Raw genomic sequence first — 24,211 nt, 5'->3', positions numbered from 1 at the left:
GGTCAATTGCAGAATTTAGTGCTGATGAAAGTATGCGCAGCACTGCTCCTCAGCATGAGCTTTGATTTGGTGTCTGCACCAATCTTATCTGGTATCTTCACCTTCACCCAGGGGCGTAACTACCATTAGGCAAGGGGAGGCGGCTGCCTGGGGCCCCCCACGCCTCGAGGGGTCCCCCAGAGGCAAGTCACATGTGAAGTGAGTGTGTGTATCAGCGAGGGGCCAATTTTAAAATTTTGTCTCTGGGCCCACTCCAGCCTCGTTACGCCCCTGCCTTCACCAATGAATAGGAGATTTAAACCAGCATATTCAAACCAATAAATAGCATATTTATCCACCAATAAATAGGACATTCAGGTATTGGAACATGGAGTGGGGGGGTAGTCTGCCGTTGGTGAGGAATCCACGACAGGCACACACTGCAGACAGCTAAACAGCCAAGGTTAAAATCTGAACCTGTATATTAGAAAGTGTTGGGATATAAAGTCTGTGTGTTTACAAGTAAAGAGATCCTCCGCATCTATTGTTGGTAGATACCCAGAGCACATTGGACAGTACATCAGTTAATTTGCATAATATGCATAACATGCAACTTCTTCGCAAGCTAGTTTGCATAACATGCAAAATAGGATGTCCAGATTTGGAGAGCTTGCATATGGCAGCCCAAAGGGCAGAGGAAGCAACCAAGAGGCGGCACGACAACCCCTGAGCCTGAGTCGTGTGAGGCTGCCGCACAGACAAGACAGGCAGGCAGGCAGACGCACGCTCTGCTCCAGGCAGCGGCGCGCAAAGTTCCCCCAGGAGAGCAGCCTTCCGGGTTCCTCCTCCTCCTCCTGACGGGTGTGTGAAAAGGATGCCCCGGTGGAGCTCAGCGGGCTCAGGCTGCTCTCCGCTGGGCAGGAGGACATGGCAGGAGGGGGCTCCCGCCGCAGGAGGAGGCAGCAGCAGCAGGCAATGCAGGGGGGCCATGGGGTTCCCTAGAGGGCAGCTCCTCGCGCCGTGAGGCAAGCAGCGCGCGTGGCTCCTGCCGCCGGAGAGGAGAGGCGAGGAGGCGATGCTTTCTAGCAGCAGCGGCAGCAGGCCGGCGGCGGCCCCCTAGCCGGGCCGGGCTGTGCAGGAAGGGGGCCATCATCGGCAGCTCGGCGTCCTCCGGAGCTCACAGGTCGCAAGGGCAGCAGCCTCTGTGGCCCCGCCGGCTTGCTTGGTGCAAGGGCTGGCGAGGGGAGGAGGGGGCGAGGCGCTGGCGCGGCGGAGGGATGGGCTGCGCCCCCAGCATCCACGTCTCGCAGAGCGGCGTGATCTACTGCCGCGACTCGGACGAGTCCAACTCCCCGCACCAGACCACCACCACCATCTCGCAGGGCACCGCCGCCACCTTGCACGGCCTTTTCATCAAGACCGACGCGGCCGACACCATCCCTTCGGTGCTCGCCTACCAGAGCCGCCAGCCGCCGCCGCCGCCGCCGCAGCAGGAAAAGTGCGCGGCCCACCAGCGCAGAGAGCCGGCTGGCCGAGAAAGCAGGACCGGAGTGCCCCACTGCTGTGGCGTCGAGGCGGAGACCCAGACTAGCCAGAGCAGCGTCAAGGTAAAGAAAGGGTTGGTGGCGGGCGGCAGCAGCGCACAGCCTCCTCAGGCAGCAAGAGGAGCAGGCGCGGGCAGCCTTGGGAGGAAAAGGCTCTGGCTAAAAAGGAGCCTGGCCTGAGGGAGTTTTGCTTCCAGGCAGGACACCCGGAGCCTCTCATTAGGGCTTTGAGTTAGTAAGCCCCCTCTTGAAGTTGGGACTTGGCCCTCTGGGTCAAGACAGTCCTTTGTAGGATTCATCACCCCAGTGGGACCCAGACCTTGGAACAAGGCAGTCCCTTGAAAGAGCTTCCCACCACCTAATGGGACATACTGAGCATTTGTTGAACATATGAAGCTGCCCTCTACTGAGTCAGACCGCTGGCCTACCACCTTGCTCAGCCTTGTCCACACTGACTGGCAGCAGGTCTCCAAGGTCTCAGGCAGGGGTCTTTCCCAGCCCTACCTGGAGATGCTTGGGGGTTGCACCTGGGACCTCTACATGCCAACTCCATCAAGCACAGAGCTATAGCCCCATCTGCAAATGTTGCACATTTGGGTCCAGGCAAATGCCCAACCTGGACTCCCTCACCAAAGGTCCCGCTGGGCTTCTTGAAGGGACGGTCTTTACCATTTTACCACCAAGTTCCATCCTAGGACTCTGAGACTTCCTCTACTGGAGTCCCAAGAGGGAAGGTAATGGGGAGAAAGTGCACAGAGATGGCTGCTTCAAAAGGACAGTTTTGGCATCGGAGGACTGCCTCTTCTGTTACCCGGGAGATGAGCAGCCAGCAAGAGACACAAAGGGATGAGGGACTAAGGAAAAGGCAGTGTCAATAGCAAGCTGTATGTTTTGTCTCTCGCATGGTGCTGTTTTGGCTGGCAGAGCCTCCTGTGCTCAACAGAAGGGGATGGGGGAGGGAGCGTGCAGCTGAAAAAGCTACGGCTGGAGCTAAGCAGAGATGCTGCTGCAGATGCACATGGGATGCAGCTGAAAGGAACTGTTGCCATGACGCCCAGTGACTCACTTCGGCTTCAGGTCCCTCCCATTCTGGCCAAGCTCTGGTACATGCACATCGGCCACCACGCTCACGTACATTGGCAAGCAGCAACAGGACTGAAGCTCAGGGACAAGGTTCTGTTCATCAGGGAGATTTAATTTTCCGTTACATTCAACTTCATTTACCCATGAGAATGCACCCCCAAGGTGTCCATGTTTACTTAAATGAAATCCTCCAGGTGACCTTATGAGACTGATTATTTCAACTTTCATGACAAATAATACAAGCTAATTTAAAGGATAGTTTATATCTACCCCCTCCCATTTTTTAAAAAGCCTGAATAAATGATAGGCAGAGCTTAGACTGTTCCTGAAAATTTGTCAGTTTCATGGTAACTACTCTTGTTAGTAGGTGATTAGATCCTGGGACGTCAGGACTATTATAGAGTCCCTGCAAGATTGAAAACCTGTGCAGTTTGGCACGGCCATCCATATAGGAGCTAGGGGTGTGCACGGAACTGGCTGGTCTGGTTCGAGTACGAACCAGACCCGAACCAGAACAGGCCAGTTTGGTCCAGCACCCCCTCGAACTCCCCCCACCATTCAGTTCGGTCGGTTTATCGGTCCAGTTTAAGTTCATGAGCTTTTTTGAATTTTTTTAATTTAAATTAACTTACCCTGTTTTGGGGGGGGGGTGTTCTCCGAGGTGTGTGGTGGTCCGTGGAGGTTCCCCTTCCCGGCCTCCCTCACTTCCAAAACTGGTCCATTCAGCTGTTCTTCGGCCCATTTGGGCCTTTCTCCCCAGCGCAGCAGCCATTTTGGAGGCTGCCACGCCTGCACAATGGGCCTCTGTGTGGCCTGGCATGAATGGAATGGCTAGGATTCAAAGTGATGAACAGGGTTTCATATTGGTCTGAACATAGGAACATAGGAAGCTGCCGTATACTGAATCAGACCACTGGTCTATCTAGCTCAGTATTGTCTACACAGACTGGCAGTGGCTTCTCCAAGGTTGCAGGCAGGAATCTCTCTCAGCCCTATCTTGGAGAAGCCAGGGAGCGAACTTGGAACAAAGATGCTCTTCCCAGAGCGGCTCCATCCCCTGAGGGGAATATCTTACAGTTCTCACATGTGATCTCCCATTGAAATGCAATCAGGGTGGACCCTGCTTAGTTAAGGGGACAAGTCATGCTTGCTCCCACAAGACCGGCTCTCCTCTCCGAGTATAAGGTCAACCCAGTGCTGTATCTGGCATCAGGGACAACCCACCTTGATGGAGGCCAGTTCCATTTCCAAACCAACCCTTGCAAACTGAAAGTGATGGGGGAGCTGGGAGGAGAGGAGGTTGTTAGCAGCCTCCTCTTCTTCCCTTATGCTTCTTGCAAGCTTTTCAAGAAGTGTGAGGAGGGGCACTCTTTGCAAGACTTGCAAGGGTCAGATTGGCCCCAAAGGTGGTGGCAGCAGGGGGGCATCTCGCTACCTGGCTGGTGCCCCAATAATCTTCCACCTAAGCCTGTATGCTGTAAACAACCTAGAGAGTTCAGTAGTGGGCGGCAGTGTTCCCTGTCAGAGAGATTCCCAGATGTTGCTGACTACAACTCCCAGAATCCCCAGCCAAAGGCCACTGCAGCTGGGGATTCTGGAAGTTGTAGTCGACAATGTCTGGGAATCCCTCTTACAGGGAACACTGGTGGGTGGTATACACATTTATTAAATGAAATAAATAAATAAATAAATAAATAAATAAATAAATAAATAAATAAGGTGACTGCCTCAGCTTGACTTATGAAAGGGCCGTCCCTGTTTGGCAGAGCCCTGTGGAGTTTTTTTGGTAGAATACAGGAGGGGTTTACCATTGCCTCCTCCTGCTCAGCATCTTCCTAAATTGCTGCTGCCTGATATAGGTGTTTCCCATAGTCTGGGAAACAGAGCAGCGGGGATTCAAACCGGCAACTGGCAAGCATTTCCCTGCTGAGCCACTTAAGGCGTTTCTTGAAAAACACCAAATTTCTTCATATCAAAGGAGAACTATCTGGGCAAGCTAACTGATGATCATGCCTTGCTCCCTGCCCTCTGGTGGGCTTTGTTCCTTTCCCTTTGTTCCTTTTGGCCACAGGGTGTGCCAGAAGGGTACCTTTATTCCCATCACCCCGGTGAGCTCAGCAGCACTTGTGCTTGGTAGTGATGGGGAATATATGAGGGCTGCTTCTCATCCGTTGCCCCTTCCAGCCACTCAGTTCTCAAGCCCCTTTCCTCATTAGCCTCAGGCTTAAAAAAAAAAAAATGCTTCGCAGCTACTACAAGTTTCCAGAGAGGAGGCACTCTCAGCTTGCAAGAGTCCCTGACTCTGGGAACTTTGTGTGCGTGGCTCCATCACCTTCTTGACACCAGCATTCCCACCTGTTAGGATTTGCCCATCGGATGATGATGTGGCTGCCTCCAGCCCCTGGATGCAGACTGCTACATCAAGAGGGTCCTGACAGCTCTGTGGGCATGGCCACACACAGCCCCCCAGAATCACAAGCTTGTCGGATCCTGAACACACATGTTGCAACCTGGTATGTCAACTTTTGTCTCTGCTTATGTTTCTAGATATAGTAAGGGCATAACTATAAATGAACAAGGGGTGTGTGTGTGTGTGTGTGTGTGTGTGGCGGGGGGACAAATTACACAATTTACATTGACTGGGGGGCACTGGCTGTGCAACAGCTTGCTCTTTGCTCTCCCCCAAGCATTGTTGGTGTAGTATGCGGTGATTGTATATTTCCGTGTTCTTCACTGTAAGGCCTGGGTGCCAGTAGAATCCCCCATCAACCCTATGTGTGGCTGGCTGGCTGGCTGGTTGATTGGGCCTGTGGTGGAGCTTTGGCTGAAGCTGAATACTCTGCACTGTCCCCCTGGCACCATGAAGAGACTCCCATTCTCACGCTTGGTGCTGCATATTGCCCAGCGGCAGGGAGTGGGGGCAGAGCTTCTTCAAGGGAAACGGAGCCTTCTTGAGGCCCTGCAGCATCTTGGGGGGCATGCCCAGAGCGCTGGGAAGTGTAACCCTTCCCAGTGTTTTTCTCCTAGAGCTCTTAAGAGAGGGTTCTGTCTTTCTGAAAGGGCCCTCCCAGCACAGAGAAAAGCACAGTACTCTGCGGAGGTCAGGACAGTGGGAAATGGTTCTCACATTGGAAATTTTTGCCCAAGTGTCCCCTGCCTGAAAAATAGTGAAGATCACTGGTAAATACGTTCAAAATGTTTCTGAGCCAGGGCAATGAACTCACATAAGTGGTGTAAGGAGCGTGTGATATCTACAAAAGAACAAGCGAAAGGGCGTGCCAATAATATTTTGTTTTTCACCATGACCTCACAGTTCTTCCGCAGCAAAGACAAGTTGGAGGGGAAGAAGGGAGGGATAGGGGGCCATCTTCACATTTTTGTCCCAAAGTGTAGAATCCAAGGGAAAGAGTTGTGGTGTGCAAGGACAAGGCAGTGGAGTGAAATCAGGAATATTAATAGTTTAATGAAATAGATATTGTGTACAGAGAGGCAAGTGCAGACTGCTTTTCAGTGCTCTTGCTGCTGGCTGTTTGTTAGCCTCGCCTCTACTCTAGGACTGGAATACAAGTCACTAAAGCCCCATTCAAAAGCTGGCCAGGATCAAGGAATGGATTAACCAAATACACCACACAGAGACATATGAGCTCCTCTCACGATCAGTGAGAAGAACTCTGGGGCGGTCTGCAGGGAAGGTGGGTTTAACTTATTTTCCCCGCAAATGATCGCCCACCCAGATGAGCAACGGCCCCTCTGAAGCTCCAGGGGTTGGGGTGCTGGGATACACTGCCGGATGTTGCCCCGCCCACTGGAGCTCCAATAACGCACCACGCAAGTGTGCAGTGCATTATTGGCATCCCCTCCCCCCACCCCGAATGTGTTTTCCAAGGCTGGAAGCAAGGGAGAGCTTGCTTCCTAAACTTCATTTTAGAGGGAGGCTACCTAGGTGGGTTTGCTGCCGTGTAGCTGCCGGGTTTTTTCAGGCCCGATCCTGGCGGTTCACACATGTGTGCAAAACCAGGCTGGGCTCCACTGTTCCCTCTGGTGTGCACATGTGCGCGCGCTCACAAGTTTTTGGATGTCCGCTCAGTTCATTTTAGATCCCGCTCAGGTTGAATCAGGAAGGCCCCATTCTGAATGCACGTGCACACACACCGCCTTGATACTGCTGCCCAGAACAAAACTCATTCCACACAGAGATGAAAAAAATTAGTGGGACCACTGCTGGCCTCTCTTAGCCCGGTTTGGCACATGCATGTGAATAGCCTCATAGTGTTTCCCCACCGTGTTGGTAAGTGAGTATAAGTACTTGTCCTCTGGTGTTGCATAGTGGCTAAGAGGTTGAGCTGTGACTCAGACACTGTCTGGTTCCTTCCAAACTCATCTCTGCCATGAATTCGCTAAGTAGCCTTAGGCATGTCACTCCTTTTCAGCCCTAACTGTGTATGGGGATAATAATAGTTACCGTACAGGGTTGTTGTAAGGATAACAAGATAGTACACATGAAGCACTTTGAACACTCAAAAGCACGATACTAATGCTAAGTATGACTATTATTACGGAGCAGTCTGGTGATCTGGCATAGAATACAGATCAGCAGGAAGCTCTTGTGCTCAAGGATACAGCTTACATTAGCTCAGGACTGCACAGCTTTGACCCTTCAGGTGTTGCTGGACTACAACTCCCATAATCCCCCACCACAGTGATCAGTAGTCAGAAATGATGGGACTTGTAGTCCAACAAAATTGTGCAGCCCTTTATTAGCTTAATCTGGGTTACTTTTTGTAAGCATGAAAATGCTGGCCAGGTGGATGTATACCATCACCGACAAAGCAGCAATGTTAAGTTGTAACCTATGGTACCTTGATATAGTTTGGATTCTATCCTGTATTTTCCCCTCCTTCTACTGACACTGCATTGTGGCAAGAACTGGGGGAAGGAGTACACTGTTTCTTAGTATCTTCTTTAAAAGAAATAATGAGGTGTAGGAAGATCCTGCGATAGCGTCATCCTCCCCCAATCTGCTCCATGCAGAAATAAGGTGTGTCAGTCTATTAGACATTGCACCAGTGAGATTCTCCTTGTTGTAACAGACTCACAACTGAAATGCCATCTGACTCCTCTGAGGCTGCTGCAAGGAAATTCATAACTACCTAGAAAAATAGGCCTGTCTGGGTGCAACCCTTTATATCATGGAGGTGTGTCAGCAGCTGTAGGAATAATATATACATAATGGTGATTTGTTGTTCCTATTCAGTGATAGGTTAATTACAACTTTTATGGTTAGGCTGAAATAAAACATCAGCATGCAGAATGACTTGGATATATAACTCTGAAGTGAAAAGATAACTCTGAAGTGAAAGCAGGATGGGCTCCAGTTTTCAGGGGGCCCTCAGCAAATCCACAATGGGTTCCCTCCCTACTTGGGTGGGTCATAAGAACAGCCCTGCTGGATTAGGCCCAAGGCCTATCTAGTCTAGCATCCTGTTTCACACAGTGGGTGACCAGAAGCCTCTGGGGAGCCCACAGGCAAGAGGTGAGGGCATGCCCTCTCTCTTGCTGTCGCTCCCTGGCAACTGGTATTGAGAGGCATCTTGCCTCTGAGGCTGGAGGTGGCCCGTAGCCAGGCCTGTTCTTCTAAATGTTTAACAATTTGGCCTTAAGTATGCTTTCCACCAATTCACCCGGCACAGAAGTTAAGCTAACTGGCCTGTAGTTTCCCGGATCCCTGCATCCCTTTTTGAAAATTGGAGTTACATTAGTTATTTTCTAGTCCTCTGGTGCAGAGCCTGATTGTAGGGACAAGTTATAGGGCTGTGCAACCTGGCCCGGCCCGGCTTTGGGATTGTTCAAAACAGGTCCAGTCCGGCCATCAAACTGGGCTGACTGGTTTGCAGGCTGGCTCGAATAGATTTGTAAAGGGGAATCCTTGAGGATTCCCCTTCACAAGTAAGAGGGCATCCCTAAACTTAATGGTAAAGGCACGGGTGGGGGTTGAGAGAAAAAGCGGCCTCTGTTGGACTCCGTACCTTTAGCGGAGGTGGCCGAGGTGGTAAAGAAGCAGTGGAGGCAGTGGGGGCTCCTCAAGCCCCTGGCAGCCTCCCAAATGACAGCCCGGGCCATCTGCAGCCCAGTTCTGGCCTCTGCACACATACAAATCCGAACCGGGCTGTGATTTGGGAGGCTGAAGCGGGGGTTGGAAGAGCCCCTGCTGCTGCCTCCGCTAAAGATACAGAGGCAGGTGGAGGCCACTTTTTCTCTCAACCCCTGCCTGTACCTTTACATTTAAGTTTAGAGATGCCCCCATACTTGTAAAGGGGAATCCTCAAAGATTCTCCTTTACAAATATACCTGAGCTGGTCCATGAACTGGTTCTTGGAACCAGGGGCGGTCTGGTTCAAACTCAGACCAGCACCCCACTTTTGGTGGGCTTGACTGGTTCGACCTTGAACCACCCAAACCAGGCTGATTCAATGGTGAGCCCGCTCTAAGCAAGTTGGCTTGCACATCCCTAACAAGATACATATTTTTGCTAGGAGATCAACAATTTCTCATTTGAGTTCCTTTAGAACTCTTGGGTGGATGCCATCTGGCCCTAGTTATTTGTTAATTTTTAGTTTTTCAAGACAGTTTAGAACATCCTCTCTGATCACCTCAAAATGGCCCAGTTCTTCAGCCTCCAAGCCTGAGAAGCTCAGTTCTGGAGCGAGTATATGATCAGTATTCTCTGCTATGAAGACAGATGCAAAGAACTCATTCAGCTTCTCTGCAATCTCCTTATCCCCCTTAATAACCTCTTTTATGCCCACTTCATCTAAGAGACCAACCTCCTCCCTGGCAGGTTTTCTGCTTCTGATATAGTTAAAGAAGTTCTTGTTATTCCCCTTGACACTTCTAGCTATATGCTCCTCAAACTCTCTTTTTATATCCTTGCATTTCTTTTACCAGAGTTTATTTTCCTTTCTGTTTTCTTCATTTGGGCGGGATTTCCATTTTCTGAAGGAAATCTCCTTCCCTTTAATAACTCCCCTGACTCTACGTGTTAGCCACACTGGTGTCTTCCTGAGCTTGGTGGTACCTTCCCTCCTTCTGGGTATACATTCCAACTTAGCTTCTAGTATTGTGGTTTTAAATAAGTTCCATGCTTTCTGGAGTGATTGGAACCTCCTGACTTTCCCTTTTAGTTTCCCTCTCAGGGTCCTGAGAGATTTGCTCTGCCCACCACCACCACACATCAGCCATGGACACATAGCTGGTCTCAGAGATTAGCAGCAGGCCCTTCTGAAGGTCCTGGGCCTTCAGTGCTTGCCCTATGATGCTGACCCCTGAGCACGACCACCTGTAGAGGGGTAGAACAGGACCTCCCATACTGGATCCGGAGGCAAAAGGGGGCCTGGCTGGGGATGGCTCACTCCTCCTTTCTGTGACTGCCTGCTCATCACTGCCCCTTCTTGCTGTCTCTGCTGCACTTCCACTCCTTTCCTCTCCTTTTCAAATTAAAGGAAGAGCAGGAGGCTGGAGCAGAGGATGCTGCTGCTGCTGCCAGAGAAGGCAGGGCAAGCAGTGATCTGCGTTGCTGGTGAGGGTGGGGGGACAAAGATAGCTGGAAAACAGTTTGGGAAGGAGGTCCAGGACAGGGAGATGGGGACAGTGGCAGAAAAAGCTGCTTGACATGCTTTCTGAACCGAGTGTGGGGGAAACAGCCCACCATGCATCTCTTGCAAATAGATTGGGGAGGGTTGCAATCCACATACATTGGACTGGGCCCAAAATATCATGTTGGCAAGAGACGCATGGCAGCCTTGTCCCAGATGCAACCTCAGTGAAATGGATTCTTCTAGCCAATTTCCCAAAAAGGACTTTCCCTGAAATAGCCAGATTTGTCCTCCCCCCACCCCCAACCACACCCCACACCCTTTTTTTGGTAACACACCATTTGTAGCTTGAGGATAGAAGGCATTGTGTAGGATTTTTATAAGTAAGGCTGCTAGCTGAACTTAACTATTGTCAATTATTTTCATTTGAACACATCTAGCCACCAGTTATATAACTTGATTAGAATTATAGTATTCTTGAGGAAAAACATTTTTTAAAAGACAAACTCTCTTCTGTTCTTACATTAAAGTCATTTATATAACAATATAGCTGGGAGCAATCTGAATGTTTGCCACATCGTAGTGCAAACTAGGGTTTGCTAGGAGAAATTGAGAACAACACCAATGCACTTCTAGCCCTTTTGTGCTAAAACCCTCGCTGAAATGAGACTTTTGATAGATCAAGAAAAATCTCTTAAATTAAATCAGGTATTCTCAAATTTGGGTTCCCAGATGTTGGAGTACAACTTCCATCATCCCCAGCCACAGTGACCATCAACATCTGGGGACCCAATCTGAGAACTCCTGCATTAAATGTTTCATAATACTGGTCAGTATACCACTTTGTTGGGATTAATAATAATCCCGGATTATTAGGCTTGGGCTGCAGTTAGGCCTTTGCAAAGATTCAGCTTTGACTCTTCAAACTTATATCCTTTACACTTATACAGAAGTAAGTTCCATTGAACAAAGTCGGGCTTACTTCCAAGTATGCATAGCATTGTACTGCATGGCTTGAAAATAATATAAGCATATAATATACATTCTGCATGAATTCTGTAAAACCTTGCTAATTAGACAAAAAGGCACCTTTCGAGTGGTGGCTCCCATATATTCAGCAGGGAAAGAACTATTGTCCATATTCATCTCAGAGCAATGTCTTCTCTAGTGACTGTTCGCTGGTCTCCTTTGTATCTTTGATTTTGGATCATGTGCTTCTTTGGGACAGAGAACCATTTTCTCATTCTTTTGCTATGTAAACCACTTCAGAACTTTAAAAAAAAAGTTTATTGAATGGCTTCTCCATAGCGAGTAACAATATTCAAAAAGAAAAGAACATACAGATTATAGTTCACCCTTAATCCTTTCTCATAACCCTCCCCTACTCCCTTCCTCACCCCAAAACAAGAGCAAAAAAAACCCAAACAAAGCAAAACCTTCCCGTTCCATGTCATGTGTATAGTGGCTACTGGGTCTTATGCGAGTTGAAATCTTAAGATAGGAACTTCAGTTAGTGAAAGGGATAAATATTGTTGCCAAATCTTTAAGAATGTCTTGTTGACACATAATTTTAGGAATGCTGTTTGCTCTCTAGCTGCTAGCAGTAACGTATGTTCAAAAGTGACATATAAATATTCCTTAGAATAATAATATTATAATAATGTGTGCAGGTTTGGTTGTACCATTTCAAAAGTGATCCATCAGAGTGAGGAAAGGCACAGAAAAGAGCAATGAAGTAAAGAAAGGTATGGCCCACATTCCTAACAGAGCAAGGGGCTTTTATTTTAGTAAAAATATGCCTAAGCAGGAACAAAAATATGACTAAGTGGGCCTTTGGCCACTGTGGCTGGGAATGACGGGTGCTGTAGTACAACAACATGTGGGGAGCTCAGTGTGAGGACCCCTGGATTACAGAATTGTAACACTGTGAGAGACCAAAAAGACTATTCCATACCTCTCCCCACCCCTGGGAGTTATTCGCACTTGGCTTCAGGCTTCAGGGTAAATGTTGAGCGAAGCCACTTCGAACTACACTCGTGGCATTGAGGGAAGCAGCCCCTCCCCTCTGCTCCCTGTTTTCTTTTGAAACCAGTACACATGCAGGCGTCAGTGTTTTCCTTCTAGCCAATGGGAGTGGGGGAGAGAGCTTTCTACAGAGATAAATCTGCATTTCTGAAGAGAGCATGTTCTTCTCATGCTAATGATACCTCTGCTAACTTGGCAAAGAGGCACCTTTTAATGTGGTGATTCTCTTTATTGAGCAGGGGGAGAGTAACTGGCCCTATCCACCCCCAGCACAGTACCTCCAGTGACTGTGGCTGGTGTCTATCTGATGTTTCTTTTTAGATGGTGAGCCCTTTGGGGACAGGGATCCATCTTATTTATTTGTTATTTCTCGATGTAAACCACCCTGAGCCATTTTTGGAAGGGCGGTATAGAAATCAGATAAATAAATAAATAAATATTCTACATCAGCACCTCTCCCTGTTTGCGCCATTGTTTTCAGAAAAAGTAGCTTAAAACCAGCATTTTAAAAATCCAGAAATACCTCAAGATAAGCTAGAATTCGCAAGACAAAGCCTCTCTTGTGTGTGGAGTGGGTCCAAGAATCTCCATGGGACTTCGGGGTAAGTTTGGCTGGTGTATGAACACACACACTCTCTCCCGAAGGAGATTCGGGGCAGAAGCCCTGTGTGTATAGCCTCCTGGCAAGATCCCCCAGAATTTAATCCAGTGCATAGTAAGGCCCTAATGAGATGCACCACAGCAAATAGTTCAAAGAAGCCAGGTAGTCTGTGGGCCCAGGAAAAGGCATCCTAGTCATTAGCTTGTCTTTCATGATATTTTGAAAATAATTATTTATTAGAAACTTAGCATAAAGCAACTGATCTGGTCTAAATATGGACATATATGTGTATTATAGACATATGTTCAAGAGGTATCTTATGAAACAAAACTGTCACTGTACAAGAATGTAACTCTCAATGAGGCTGTTCTCACAACTTGAGCTTCCTGCCATGTTGTCTAGAGCGCCAGGAGTGGAGGGTTCCCAGCTGCCCCAGAAGAGGGTAGCCTGGCTTTTTAACCCGGCATTTTACCAAGGTGAAACTAACCTGTGGCTCATTTTACCTCGGTAGGAGATCGTGTAAACTGTTGCCCCAAGGTAAAAAGGCTTCCACCTGGCCCACCGCCATTTCCAGCAGCGAGCTGGAGGGAAAGATCAGCTGCGCCGAGCATGGCAGCTGCTCTAATAAGCATAAGAACAGCTGCCCTGCTCGTGGCATGGGGTGCTCTGGGGTGCAGGGTGTGGAAGTCCTCCCACTCCCAGCTTTTATCTTTGCTGGGCTGTGGCAAAGACAAAGAGAATGATGCTCGTCTGCTTGGGAGGGCAGGCAAGCTCTCATCTTCCCCACAGACCTCCCCAGCAGCAGCGTGAGCTCATGAGAATGACCTCAATGTGTTTGTTTATCATAGGGTGTTGTGTGTGTGTTCTGCTTGCTCCATCTGTCTCTGATCAGAATAACAAATTATTTATTGATTTGATTTGATTTGATTTCTATACCGCCCTTCCAAAAATGGCTCAGGGCAGTTTACACAGAGAAATAATAAATAATAAGATAAGATGGATCCCGGTCCCCAAAAGGCTAAAAAGAAACATCAGATAGACACCAGCCACAGTCACTGGAGGTCCTGTGCTGGGGGTGGGTAGGGCCAGTTACTCTCCCCCTGCTAAATAAAGAGAATCACCACATTAAAAGGTGCCTCTTTGCCAAGTTAGCAGGGGTATCATTAGCAGGATAAGAACATGCTCTCTTCAGAAATGCAGATTTAGCAGAGGCTCCCGCTGCCACAGATGACCCGAGCTAGAAGAGAATTAACGCAGGTACTCTGGTCGTGAGAACAGCCTTAATATCAGCTCCTTCCTATGTCACTGAAATGATAATATAGCACCAACGACTGCCTAAAAGTAGTGTGTATACTAACTGAGTTCTCAAAAAGAGGTGCAAAATTGCAAAAAAAACCCAAAACCCTGCTTGAACTCAAGCAGTGCTTACATGAAGCATTATGTTGCAAACTACTGAAAAATGTGATAAGGCACAACAGAATTTCTGGATTGTCCCTCTTAAGGTAGAGAGTCTTAATCGTTAAAAAACACATATTTACAGTATCTCTTCTCTAATAATTTGGCAATGACACCCATGTTTTATAACTCATTATGGGTTCATTGAGATGTCTGAAATAATTTTCCTTTTCTGCAAAGGTAAAAAATAAACACTCTGGCAAAAAATGGAGCATCCCAGTCTCTGAATATATACCATTTCATTTAGACTGGGACATGGATTATTAAAGAAACAGATATTAGAAGTGGCTTGATGTGGCATCACTTGAGCACAGTGTCTCTCTTTTGAGGCTTTTGTCTTCCCCGAAGGGAGTGGGGGTGAGATGGTTCCAGGGCTGTTGGGTCCCGGTGGAGTTGAGCAGGTGAGGCAGGTAGAGCTGCAGGGAACAGCTGTGGTGGGGCCCCCATGTTAGGAGAAGCAGGAAATGAGACCAGGGAGGGGGCAGGGCTTGGGTAGGCTTTAAGCCTTGTCTGCTCTGTACTAGGGCATTTAAAGCCAAGGTAGCCCATGATGAGGGTGGCTCTTGAGCGTTGGAGCCAAGAACCAGCTAGACGTAGCAAGCCAGGAGGAGGACTAAGGTGATGAAGTAACTTCCTCCCCTGGCTCTCTCTGAAGCTGACCGTTGCTGTTCTCACCCAGGATTTTGGAGTCCAAAAGGGCCAGGAACACACCTCCTCCCCCTTGGAGCATGACAGTTTCACTAAATACACTGAGGCTCTTTTATACTTTCATATCAAGTGCATTTCTGTGTGCAGTAATAACTTAGTGGAGCTGTGCTCTATTAAAGTTTTCTTCCAACAGAAGCATAAAATACATCAAGCCTGTTCATCTTAGGTGACAAACGCGTGAATATATCTTCCGTTTTTGAGGGTGTTTTTTTTTAAAAGCAAAATGAAAGGCTCATTTATATATTTTTACAACTGTATTGCATAATTTTTCTGCATTTTCACCAGTATCTATCTATCTATCTATCTATCTATCTATCTATCTATCTATCTATCTATCTACAGTTAAAGCATAATATAAAAACAATATAAAAAAATTAAAATTCATAAAACAGATAAAAATCTCAATGAATAAAAACATATTAAAATTTCAATTTCAATTAAAAGCCTGGGAAAACAGGCACGTCTTCAGGGTCCTCCTAAAAGCAAACAGAGAAGGTGATGCTCTTATTTCAGCAGGGAGCGCATTCCAAAGTCTTGCGAAAATACTCTGACTCTCCTTGTGTTGTGTGGTATATTGTTTGGAACCAAGTATAGCTTTATTGGATTTTAGCAGCGTCATATGCAATACTTGCTCCCAAGCTGAAATATAAATAATTCACACCTAGAAACACCTAGAAATAGCCACCATTATTATTGCCTTTATTATCACGGTTCCCATTCCATTTTTATTTTTTCATTCTCTCATAACTTTAAGTAGCTTTCACAAAGTCAGGGCAACCCACAGGAAAGTGAGATAAGCATTGCCTATCCAGCATGAAGGCATACCTAATCTCTGCTAGATCCACTTCATATGCCTTCACAGGCACATCAGTGTTTGCCTTGTGTTTGCCATGGTATTACACGTAAAGTGTGAAGGGCAAACAGACACACGCTCAAACATTTGGAGACATGGAGTCCAACAAACACTCACTTGGATACACCATACACTGTGTATTTTGGGATTATTGTTTCCCCTTCACACTTTCATCTTTACCATGGCAGACATTGGTATGAATTGCAGTGCTGTACCAGCTACATCAAGGGGTGTTTGCAGAACTGTTTTCTGCTGTTCAGTTTGAATTTGACCAGACCATGGGTTCGTGAATTGGTTCGGTTGACCGACCAGCTGGTCCAGTCCATTCACGAACCAACTTGAACCAATTCAGATTGGTTCGCTCATAGGGAATAATGGGGCACATTAACCACGCCCATTATTCCCCATGGGTAGGTCCTAGGGATACCAAAATGGGTTGGGTAGTAGGGCATGATGGGTGCTACCTACCACCCAACCTGCAAAATAACCAGGCAATCAGGCATTTTTAAATAAATTGATTTTTTTTCTGGGTCAGTAGGTCAACCCTAACCATTTGGGTTGACCTACTGACCTAGAAAAATTCAAAAATTCATTAAAAACCTGATTGTCCAATTGTTTTGTGGGTTGGGTGGTAGGTAGCACCCATCATGCCCTACCACCCAACCCACTTTGGTGTTCCTAGGAGCTACCCATGGGGATTAATGGGGTGGTTCGAGTTCCCACCATCATCTCAATCTGTCCCTCCCACAAAGAACCACAGCACATTTCAAACAGTCCAATAAAGAATCACTGACCCAGAATCCACTGCCAGACCCAGAATCCACTGCCAGCCACAGTGCCAGGTGCCTGCATGGCATCATTGGCACAAGTTGCTCTCTCACACACTGACACAGAATTATGACTCAGCTGCAACAGCAGCAGCATGCACCCTTAACAATCATAGCCATAAGCTCAGCTAGAACAACATCCTCTTCAGCCACATTTCGACTGAGTATACCTTGCAATGCAGATTGCAGAACAGACCAGAGCACTGAGTGAAGCACAAGTTAGTCTCAAGGACAGACATGGAGCTCATCACATAGCAATCAACAAGAAAATATTACACACAGTCTGTCTATCTATCTATCTATCTATCTATCTATCTATCTATCTATCTTTATTATGGTCTTTGACCATCATAAAGTAGATTACATTAGAGCAGCATTAAAATGGCATTAAAACAGGCTATGCCCGGGACTGTGAGTACAGAGGCTAAAAGCTTTACACTGTTATACAGGTAGACCTCCTTACTCGTGGATTCATTATCCGCTGTTTCGTATATCCACGGTCGACACCCGACCAAGGCATACACACGGGGGAGGGGGAACACATGTCAACCATGGGTTGGGGGTGACTGGAAATGACCACAGAGGTCATTTCTGGCCACCATGTTAGGAATCAGAGCCACAAAATGGCTCTTGTCAAAAACAAGAAACAAAAAACCCTGTGATTTTTGGGCCATTTTCCGCCAATTTGGGGGCATTTGAGGGGTGCAGTGCAACTTGAGGGAAGCAGCAGAGACAGGCATGTAGCTCCCCCCTGAAGATCGACTGGTTTTCGGCCATTTTTGGCCAAAGATAGCTGGCCGGGAACCTAACCCCCACGATCCCATAGGGATCAATGATCCAATGTTTGCAGTTTCCATATCCATGGTACAGTCGCGGAACAGAACCACCACAAATATCAAGGTCCACCTGTACAGCTGCTGTTAGACTATCCTGTTCCTCTTCAGCCTCAAACGGGGGTGGGGGGATTGGGGAGAAGGATGGAGAGAGTGATCTGGCTACGGGGTTAGCAGTCGCCCACACCTTCCCTTCTACTGCCACAGAAAGAGCTTCTTCTCTGACAGAGGAACCTCTCCACCTCTACCTCAGCCGCCACAGGTGGCTGCACTGCAGGAGCAGGTGGCACCTCCAGATAGGTGAGCCTGCATGGTCTAACCTCTAAGGGGATGGCAGCGACTTGGTGAGTAGGCCTCTCTCACTGCCCTCGCCCCCCATGACCAGCAGCATCACCTCTCCCTCTCGCTACCACTCTGCTCCTAGCTCTATCCTGCACTCTTCTGGAGGACATCTTGTGGGTTTTAAATTAAAGCCCTAGCTCTGTTGGAGTAGGGGGAAGAAGCGTCACCACTCTACCAGGCAGAGTTGCCCTGACAACACTTGATTTGGAATGATAACAAGTCAGCCAGAGGAAGGGAGATCGCAAGCCAATTGGAAGGCAGTGGCAGAAAACCAATCAGCAAGGGAGAGAAACAAGTAAACAAGCAGACAAAATGGCGGCTGCCATAGCTGCTCAAACCTTCAAACCAGTTTGCATCAAACTGGGTTTGATTTGGTTCGATCACAAAGTTAGTGCCTTTCCTTTATTAAAAAAACATAATATAATATTTTTATTTAATAAGAAAAGAAAAAGAAATAACATGATTATATTATCATCTCTTGAACTTCCAACAGTTACATATAACAATCTGGGATTCCGCTTCCATCCTTTGTCAACCTTCCTCCTCACAGCAGATATTACAGAAAGATATAAGTAATGAGTTAATCAACCCTCAGTATTAAAAAAACCCCAACCCAAATCTTGGGTGTGGATGTTGCCCGTGTGCTAGATTGTAATGTATGAAAGGTTCCAAGTTAATGCAAATATTTCATCTGAGGTATTCCGTAAATAAGCAGTGATCTTAGCCATCAAGGCTTATTCCCATAGTTTTAGTAGCCATTCGTCCAAGGTCTGGGTTGCCTGTGATCTCCAATTGGCAGCATAGAGAATCCTGGCGGCAGTAATCATGTATAAGGACAACTCTGTATGTTTAGTAGGTATATAAGGTTTAGTCATATTTAACAAAAAATGCTCAAGTGAATAGGGAAAGTTTATATTTAAAATTTGTTGCATCTTAGAGTGAATTTGCTGCCTTTCTTGAGGGCTGGTCTGATTCACAATCGAGCTGGACGAACCAACCAGTTTGTGGTGAACTGGTTCGTTTCAAACCATTCATGCACACTCCTAGCTACACCCACCCAACAGCACTTGCCTACTACTCACCTCCTCATGCCACATTTATTTATTTTCCCTCATCCCTATACTGTTTCACTTCATGAAGTGAGTAGAAACTCTCTGTATTTATGGAAGTTTTTAATGGACAGGATCTATTTAAAAACAGGACTCTTGTGCATGTCGTCAGACTAGAACAGCATTCATAGCCATTGCCTAATTCCATCTGAAGTCCACGTAACCAAATGAGAAGTTTTTCACACTCAGTCTGCTCTAGCATTGGCTTAGTAGCTATTGTTTTGGTTATTGGTTATTGTCAGGGGCATAGCAAGGCTGGAGTGGGCCCAGAGAGAAGATTTTAAAATGGGCCCCCTCACTGAAACTCAGCTCATGAAGGAAAGAAATCTTAAATGAGGCATAGTGAATAGTGGTAACAAAAAGCATAGTAAAATGTATTTTATATATCTATATCTATATATCTATAGATATCTAGATATATATCTATATATCCGTAGATATCTATCTATATTTATAGATATAGACATAGATATAGATATAAACCTATGTGCCATAATAGAACATCACCCTAAATTATTTTTTTAAAGGTTTTGTAAATTATGGACGATGCAAGTCATTGAATGGTACTAGAGAAAGACACACTGTTCTGGTAGCTCCAGGTCTTAACACGCACATCAATTCTGGAGGATGAATACAACTGAAGGAAGCCTGGGCGGGTGCGCGGCTGGGGGAAGTCAGTCATGTGACTTGCCTCCGGGGGGGCCCCCCAGGCAGTGGGCCCCCAGACAACTGTTGCCCCTTGCCCTATTATAGTTACACTCCTGGTTATTGTTCTGCCCCAAGCATAGTAATACCTTGGTTTCTGACACCCCAAAGAGCTATACACATTTGTCTCAGAAAACCCTTGGATAGATTCTGGGGGCTAGCTAAAACCTCTGTCTCCCTTTCCAAAATTCATAATATATATTTAGCAAGTGCAGGTTTCTGTATCTTTAGATCATGGCAGAGCACAGATGCAGAATAACAATTCAAACAAAAAAATAATCAGTTGCTTTTCTAGCTTCTGAATTTTGTCAATTTAAGCTTTTGATAGTTTCTAGGAGCTTTCTCTTAGAAACAATTATACTAGGGCTTTTAAAACGTGGAATTTTCAGCAAACTAGCTTGCTTGAGCTCTAAGAAAGCTATTTCAGGACATGGAATTATAAAATAATAGTGATAGAACAGGTGGAACATTTAAAGTTTGGTACATTGTTACATGTTGTACTACCTCCATTTAAATTTGTTCTGCATATTATTTAGCTAACAAACAACTGCAAATCACAGAAATATAGTTTCAATATTTCTCTCCTAATACATGGGCCTTTTAAATATACATCTGCTCACTTTATCCATTCCTAGAATTATGCATAACAAATGAATATTTATTCCACATTTCACTATTTATGGCAAATAATAATACATATGTAATTTGAAGATCTGTATAGGAGCATAGAGGCAGTAACTGAGTCAGACTGAATCAGATACAATACTTTTATTTGAGTGTCCCCTTAGGGGGCAATCCAGCCAAAGTTAAGCACTTTAAGCTCATTTTATTTCAATGGGAAAATTCAGTACAGATGGCTAAACCTCTCCTGTCAAAATCCAATGGGATTTAAAAGTGCTTATCTTTGACTAGATCATGCTATTAATATTTGTGTTTGATTGGGTTCTGTAATATTTTTTCATAGCAAGAGAATGTTAATTTACCAAATGTATGCAATGTGACATTTGAATTACTCAAGAAATACTCCCTAGTTTCTGGGAAATGATAACAGCTTTAAAAACAAATAGTACATGGTCTATGCTGCACTAAGCTTTGATAAAGCAATTAAAAATTAACAGGAAAAGAAAAGACAGCAAGAATTCTACCAAGGCAAGAATGTAATCAAAGAGAAGCTATACCGTGAATCAAGAAATAGAGAAATGTGTTTTCCTTTGCTTGCTGACTATACTGTAGTTATTGCTCAACCCATGAAGTTTTCCACACCTGGCCTTTAGTTCACATTTCCTCTGGAATGGAGGTGTGTATTCACATATCGGCCAAATTTACCCTGACGTGGGATGGGACAGGTGGGTCTGGGGTACAGGTAGAGGAGGACTGTTGCCCTTTATCCATTGGCTCTGGTAATTCGATCACAGAGGAATAGGAAAGCAAAAGTGATTGGGGACCTTAGGGTTTTAATTATAATGGCTAATGTTATAACAAAGCATGTGTGTAATGAGGCTCTGTGATGACGTGTTGGCAGTCTTTGCACAACTCCCCAAGGCCCTCATGCTGTTGCACGAGGGCTAACATTTCCAGCACTGCTCCAACTCCAGAAACATGTAACTGAGTATGCACAGGAGGACCAGGGGAGTTGCATAAGGGCACAGTTAATGTTAATATGTGACCTTTGTTAAATTAAACCACATAAATATTGCCTACAGTTAGGCTTTTGAATGAAACCACGGTGGTGCAAAGAGACTGGATTACTGTGGGCCAGTCACAATCTCAGGCACAGTCTCAGGATTGCTGTGAGGATAACGTAGGTAATCTACAACCATGTATGGAAGCCTGTGTGCCAGAAAGATCAGAGGTCAAATCCCCATTCAGCCATGAAGCTCATTGGGGGATCTTGGGCCAGTCATACATTCTTAGCCTATAACCTATCGTACAGCATTGTTATGGGGGGAAAGTGGGGAACCCATGTCCATGGACACTACCTTGAGTTCAGTGGATGAAGGGTTGGATACAAATCCAGTATTTTGGAGCCTTGTAATGAAAAGCTGTGGACCTCAGACAGGCAGTTGAAACTTTCTGTTTTGTAGGTAAAATAATTTCATTGATTTATTTAAAATATTTAGAGCCCGCATTACAGGACCAAATCCTCCTAGAGGATTATTATAGCCACAGCAGCTTTAGGCTCAATATAATAATTTAGACTCAACATAATTCTCTTGTAGGGCAGTAGTTTGCTTAAAACATACTTAAAAAATACTTCCAAATCTGTTTTTTCTTCCTGCCATCAGAGCTGTGTGTTCTGTGCATTCGACAGCTCACAATTAATCACTGATATTCTGCTGAAGTAATGTTGCTTTCAACCAGCCATTCTCCTTGGCAGTGTGTGTGCCATCTTTAGCTTGAAATCCATTACTTAGGTGGTGACTATTCCCTTCAGTATCACTTTGGGAATGATCTGAATAATGTTCTAATGGTGTTAATAAAAATGTCATGAATAGGACTAAATTATTTATATATATTACATACACACTGCAGGTTCTGGGAAGCAGTTTTCTCTGCTTTCATGAGGTCACGGTTTCCTTCTTTACTTGAAGAGAATAAATTACAAGAACTTTATCATAAACACAGGCCTCATTTATTGTATGTATTTATTGCAACATATTATAAGTATTTTTGTTCTTCAGCCAGTCTCCATATGATCCACTGAGGTTGTCTGGGAGGTCCACCTGCAGTTGCCATCAACGTGTCTGGTTAAGACTTGGGGTCAGGTCTTCTCTGCAGCTGCCCCTGGGCTTTGGACTTTGGAATGTGCTTCCTGCCAAGATATGAGGGTTAACATCTTTAGTGGCCTTTAAGAAGGGCTTTTAGATGACGTTTAATTGTTCTAATTGCTACTAATTTGTTTTGTTTTTATTTGTTTTGTCTGTTTGTAAGCCATCTTGAGATCTCATAAATGGCGGTATATAGATGTACTAAATAAACAAACAAGGTTCTCAGAGAGGCCCACATAGAATCAATGGCTGACATGATGCACAGCACAGTACAGAAGACACCAACACTGCTGCTGCTGAAGACCCAAAAGAAGCAGGAATGCTGTGGTTAGCACTGTGCATCATGTCAGCCAATAAAAATAGCAAAACAGTAAAAGGGGTGGTGTATTATTCTGCCATTATGTCTGCTGCTTCTGCTCCTCCTCTTCCTCTTGCTCAACTGAGGCAGTTGATCATTGCTCTGGCTTCCGTGAAGGAAAGAGGGGCCCAGTTCCAGCTGGAGAAGCGGAAGCAAGTGGAAATAGCAATGGTAACACTTTGCTTTGCTGACTTCTCCTCCAAACCTAGGAAGCTGCCATATATGGAGTGAGACCGTTGGTCTATCTAGCTCAGTATTGTCTACACTAGAATTGATCAGCTTTGGCCCTCCTGCAAATGTTGGCCTATAATTCCCATAATCCCTGGCTATTGACCACTGTGGATGGGGATTATGAGAGTTGTACTGTAGTCCAAAAACTGCTGGGGAGCCTAAGTTGAGCAGGCTGGTCTACACAGACTAGCAGGGGCTTCTCTAAGGTTACAGGCAGGAGTCTCTCCCAGCTCTATGTTGGAGATGCCAGGTTGGGGGGAAATTTGGAACCTTCTGCATGCAAGTATGATGGTGTTCTTCTCAGAGTGGCCCCATCCCAGGGGAATATCTTACATTATCACATGTAGTCTCCCATTCAAATGCAACCCTGCTTAGCAAAGGGGACAATTTGTGCTTGCTACCACAAGACCAGCTCTCCTCCCAGAAACAGAAATCGCTACCTTTACAAAATTGCAATCTGTAGTATGCAAAACAGGAAGTCCTCTATTATTGTGGGGTTATGTTCTCAGCTACTGCTGTGAAACCACAATAATTGAAACCTTGTTCCTATGGGAATGCTGTGGTTAGGTTCCTCATTATATTAAAAAGTGCTAAAAATAAAAAATAGAAATCCTGAAAAACAGAAATAACAGAGTATAACACAGTACTCCAGCTCTTTTAGTAATACCCCCCCAAATCCTCCAAATACCGCTCTCTCTCTCTCTCTCTCTCTCTCTCTCTCACACACACACACACACACACACACACACACACACACACACACAATGGCTCCATACTGCCTCCAGAAGTGCCTCTAAGCCAGAAATGACACCGGAAATGTAAAATGAGCACACAGGAACTGCAAATGGCTGAAATTCACCACCACCCATCCCAAATAATGGAAACTATGTATATAAAGCCAAACCGTGAACCCCTGAAACAGCAAACGGAGAACGCATAACAATCTAGGGTCTCCTGTATACAGAACTGTATATTTAGAATTATATATTGTACACTACTGTAATTAGTATCTCTCCCTGAAGAATTGTCTTTAATTTTTTTTAAAAAAACCTTCTAGATTCACTTCTTCATAAAAGAGAAACATAAAGAGAATGCACTGCTTAGGGTACTATTTAAATCCTTAAAATAAAGTCCAGCTCCTATGTAAACCTTTATCAAAATTGGTAGCATGACAGTGGAGTATAACATAAACCTTGTA

At 45.7% G+C, this 24,211-nt stretch overlaps 1 protein-coding gene across 5 annotated transcripts in view; it reads left to right on the top strand.

Moving 5' to 3' along the window:
• The first annotated feature begins 745 nt into the window (after positions 1-745).
• PDE8B (phosphodiesterase 8B) overlaps positions 746-24,211 on the top strand; it is a 95,933-nt gene continuing 72,467 nt past the window's right edge. For 4 of the 5 annotated variants that reach the window (XR_008316848.1, XM_053299243.1, XM_053299242.1 and 1 more), the window contains exon 1: positions 746-1,586. Coding sequence is in view for 3 of the 5 variants with exons in the window: in XM_053299243.1 (XP_053155218.1) it covers positions 1,257-1,586 (330 nt within the window). In the remaining 2 variants the exon portion in view is untranslated. Of the gene's footprint in view, positions 1,587-4,968; positions 5,120-24,211 lie in introns of all 5 variants that reach the window. The other variant, XM_053299244.1, reaches the window with a different exon arrangement.

The sequence above is a fragment of the Hemicordylus capensis genome, chromosome 2 (genome assembly GCF_027244095.1).
Source record: "Hemicordylus capensis ecotype Gifberg chromosome 2, rHemCap1.1.pri, whole genome shotgun sequence".
Lineage (NCBI taxonomy): Eukaryota > Metazoa > Chordata > Lepidosauria > Squamata > Cordylidae > Hemicordylus > Hemicordylus capensis.
This window is presented reverse-complemented; position numbering and strand designations above follow the sequence as displayed.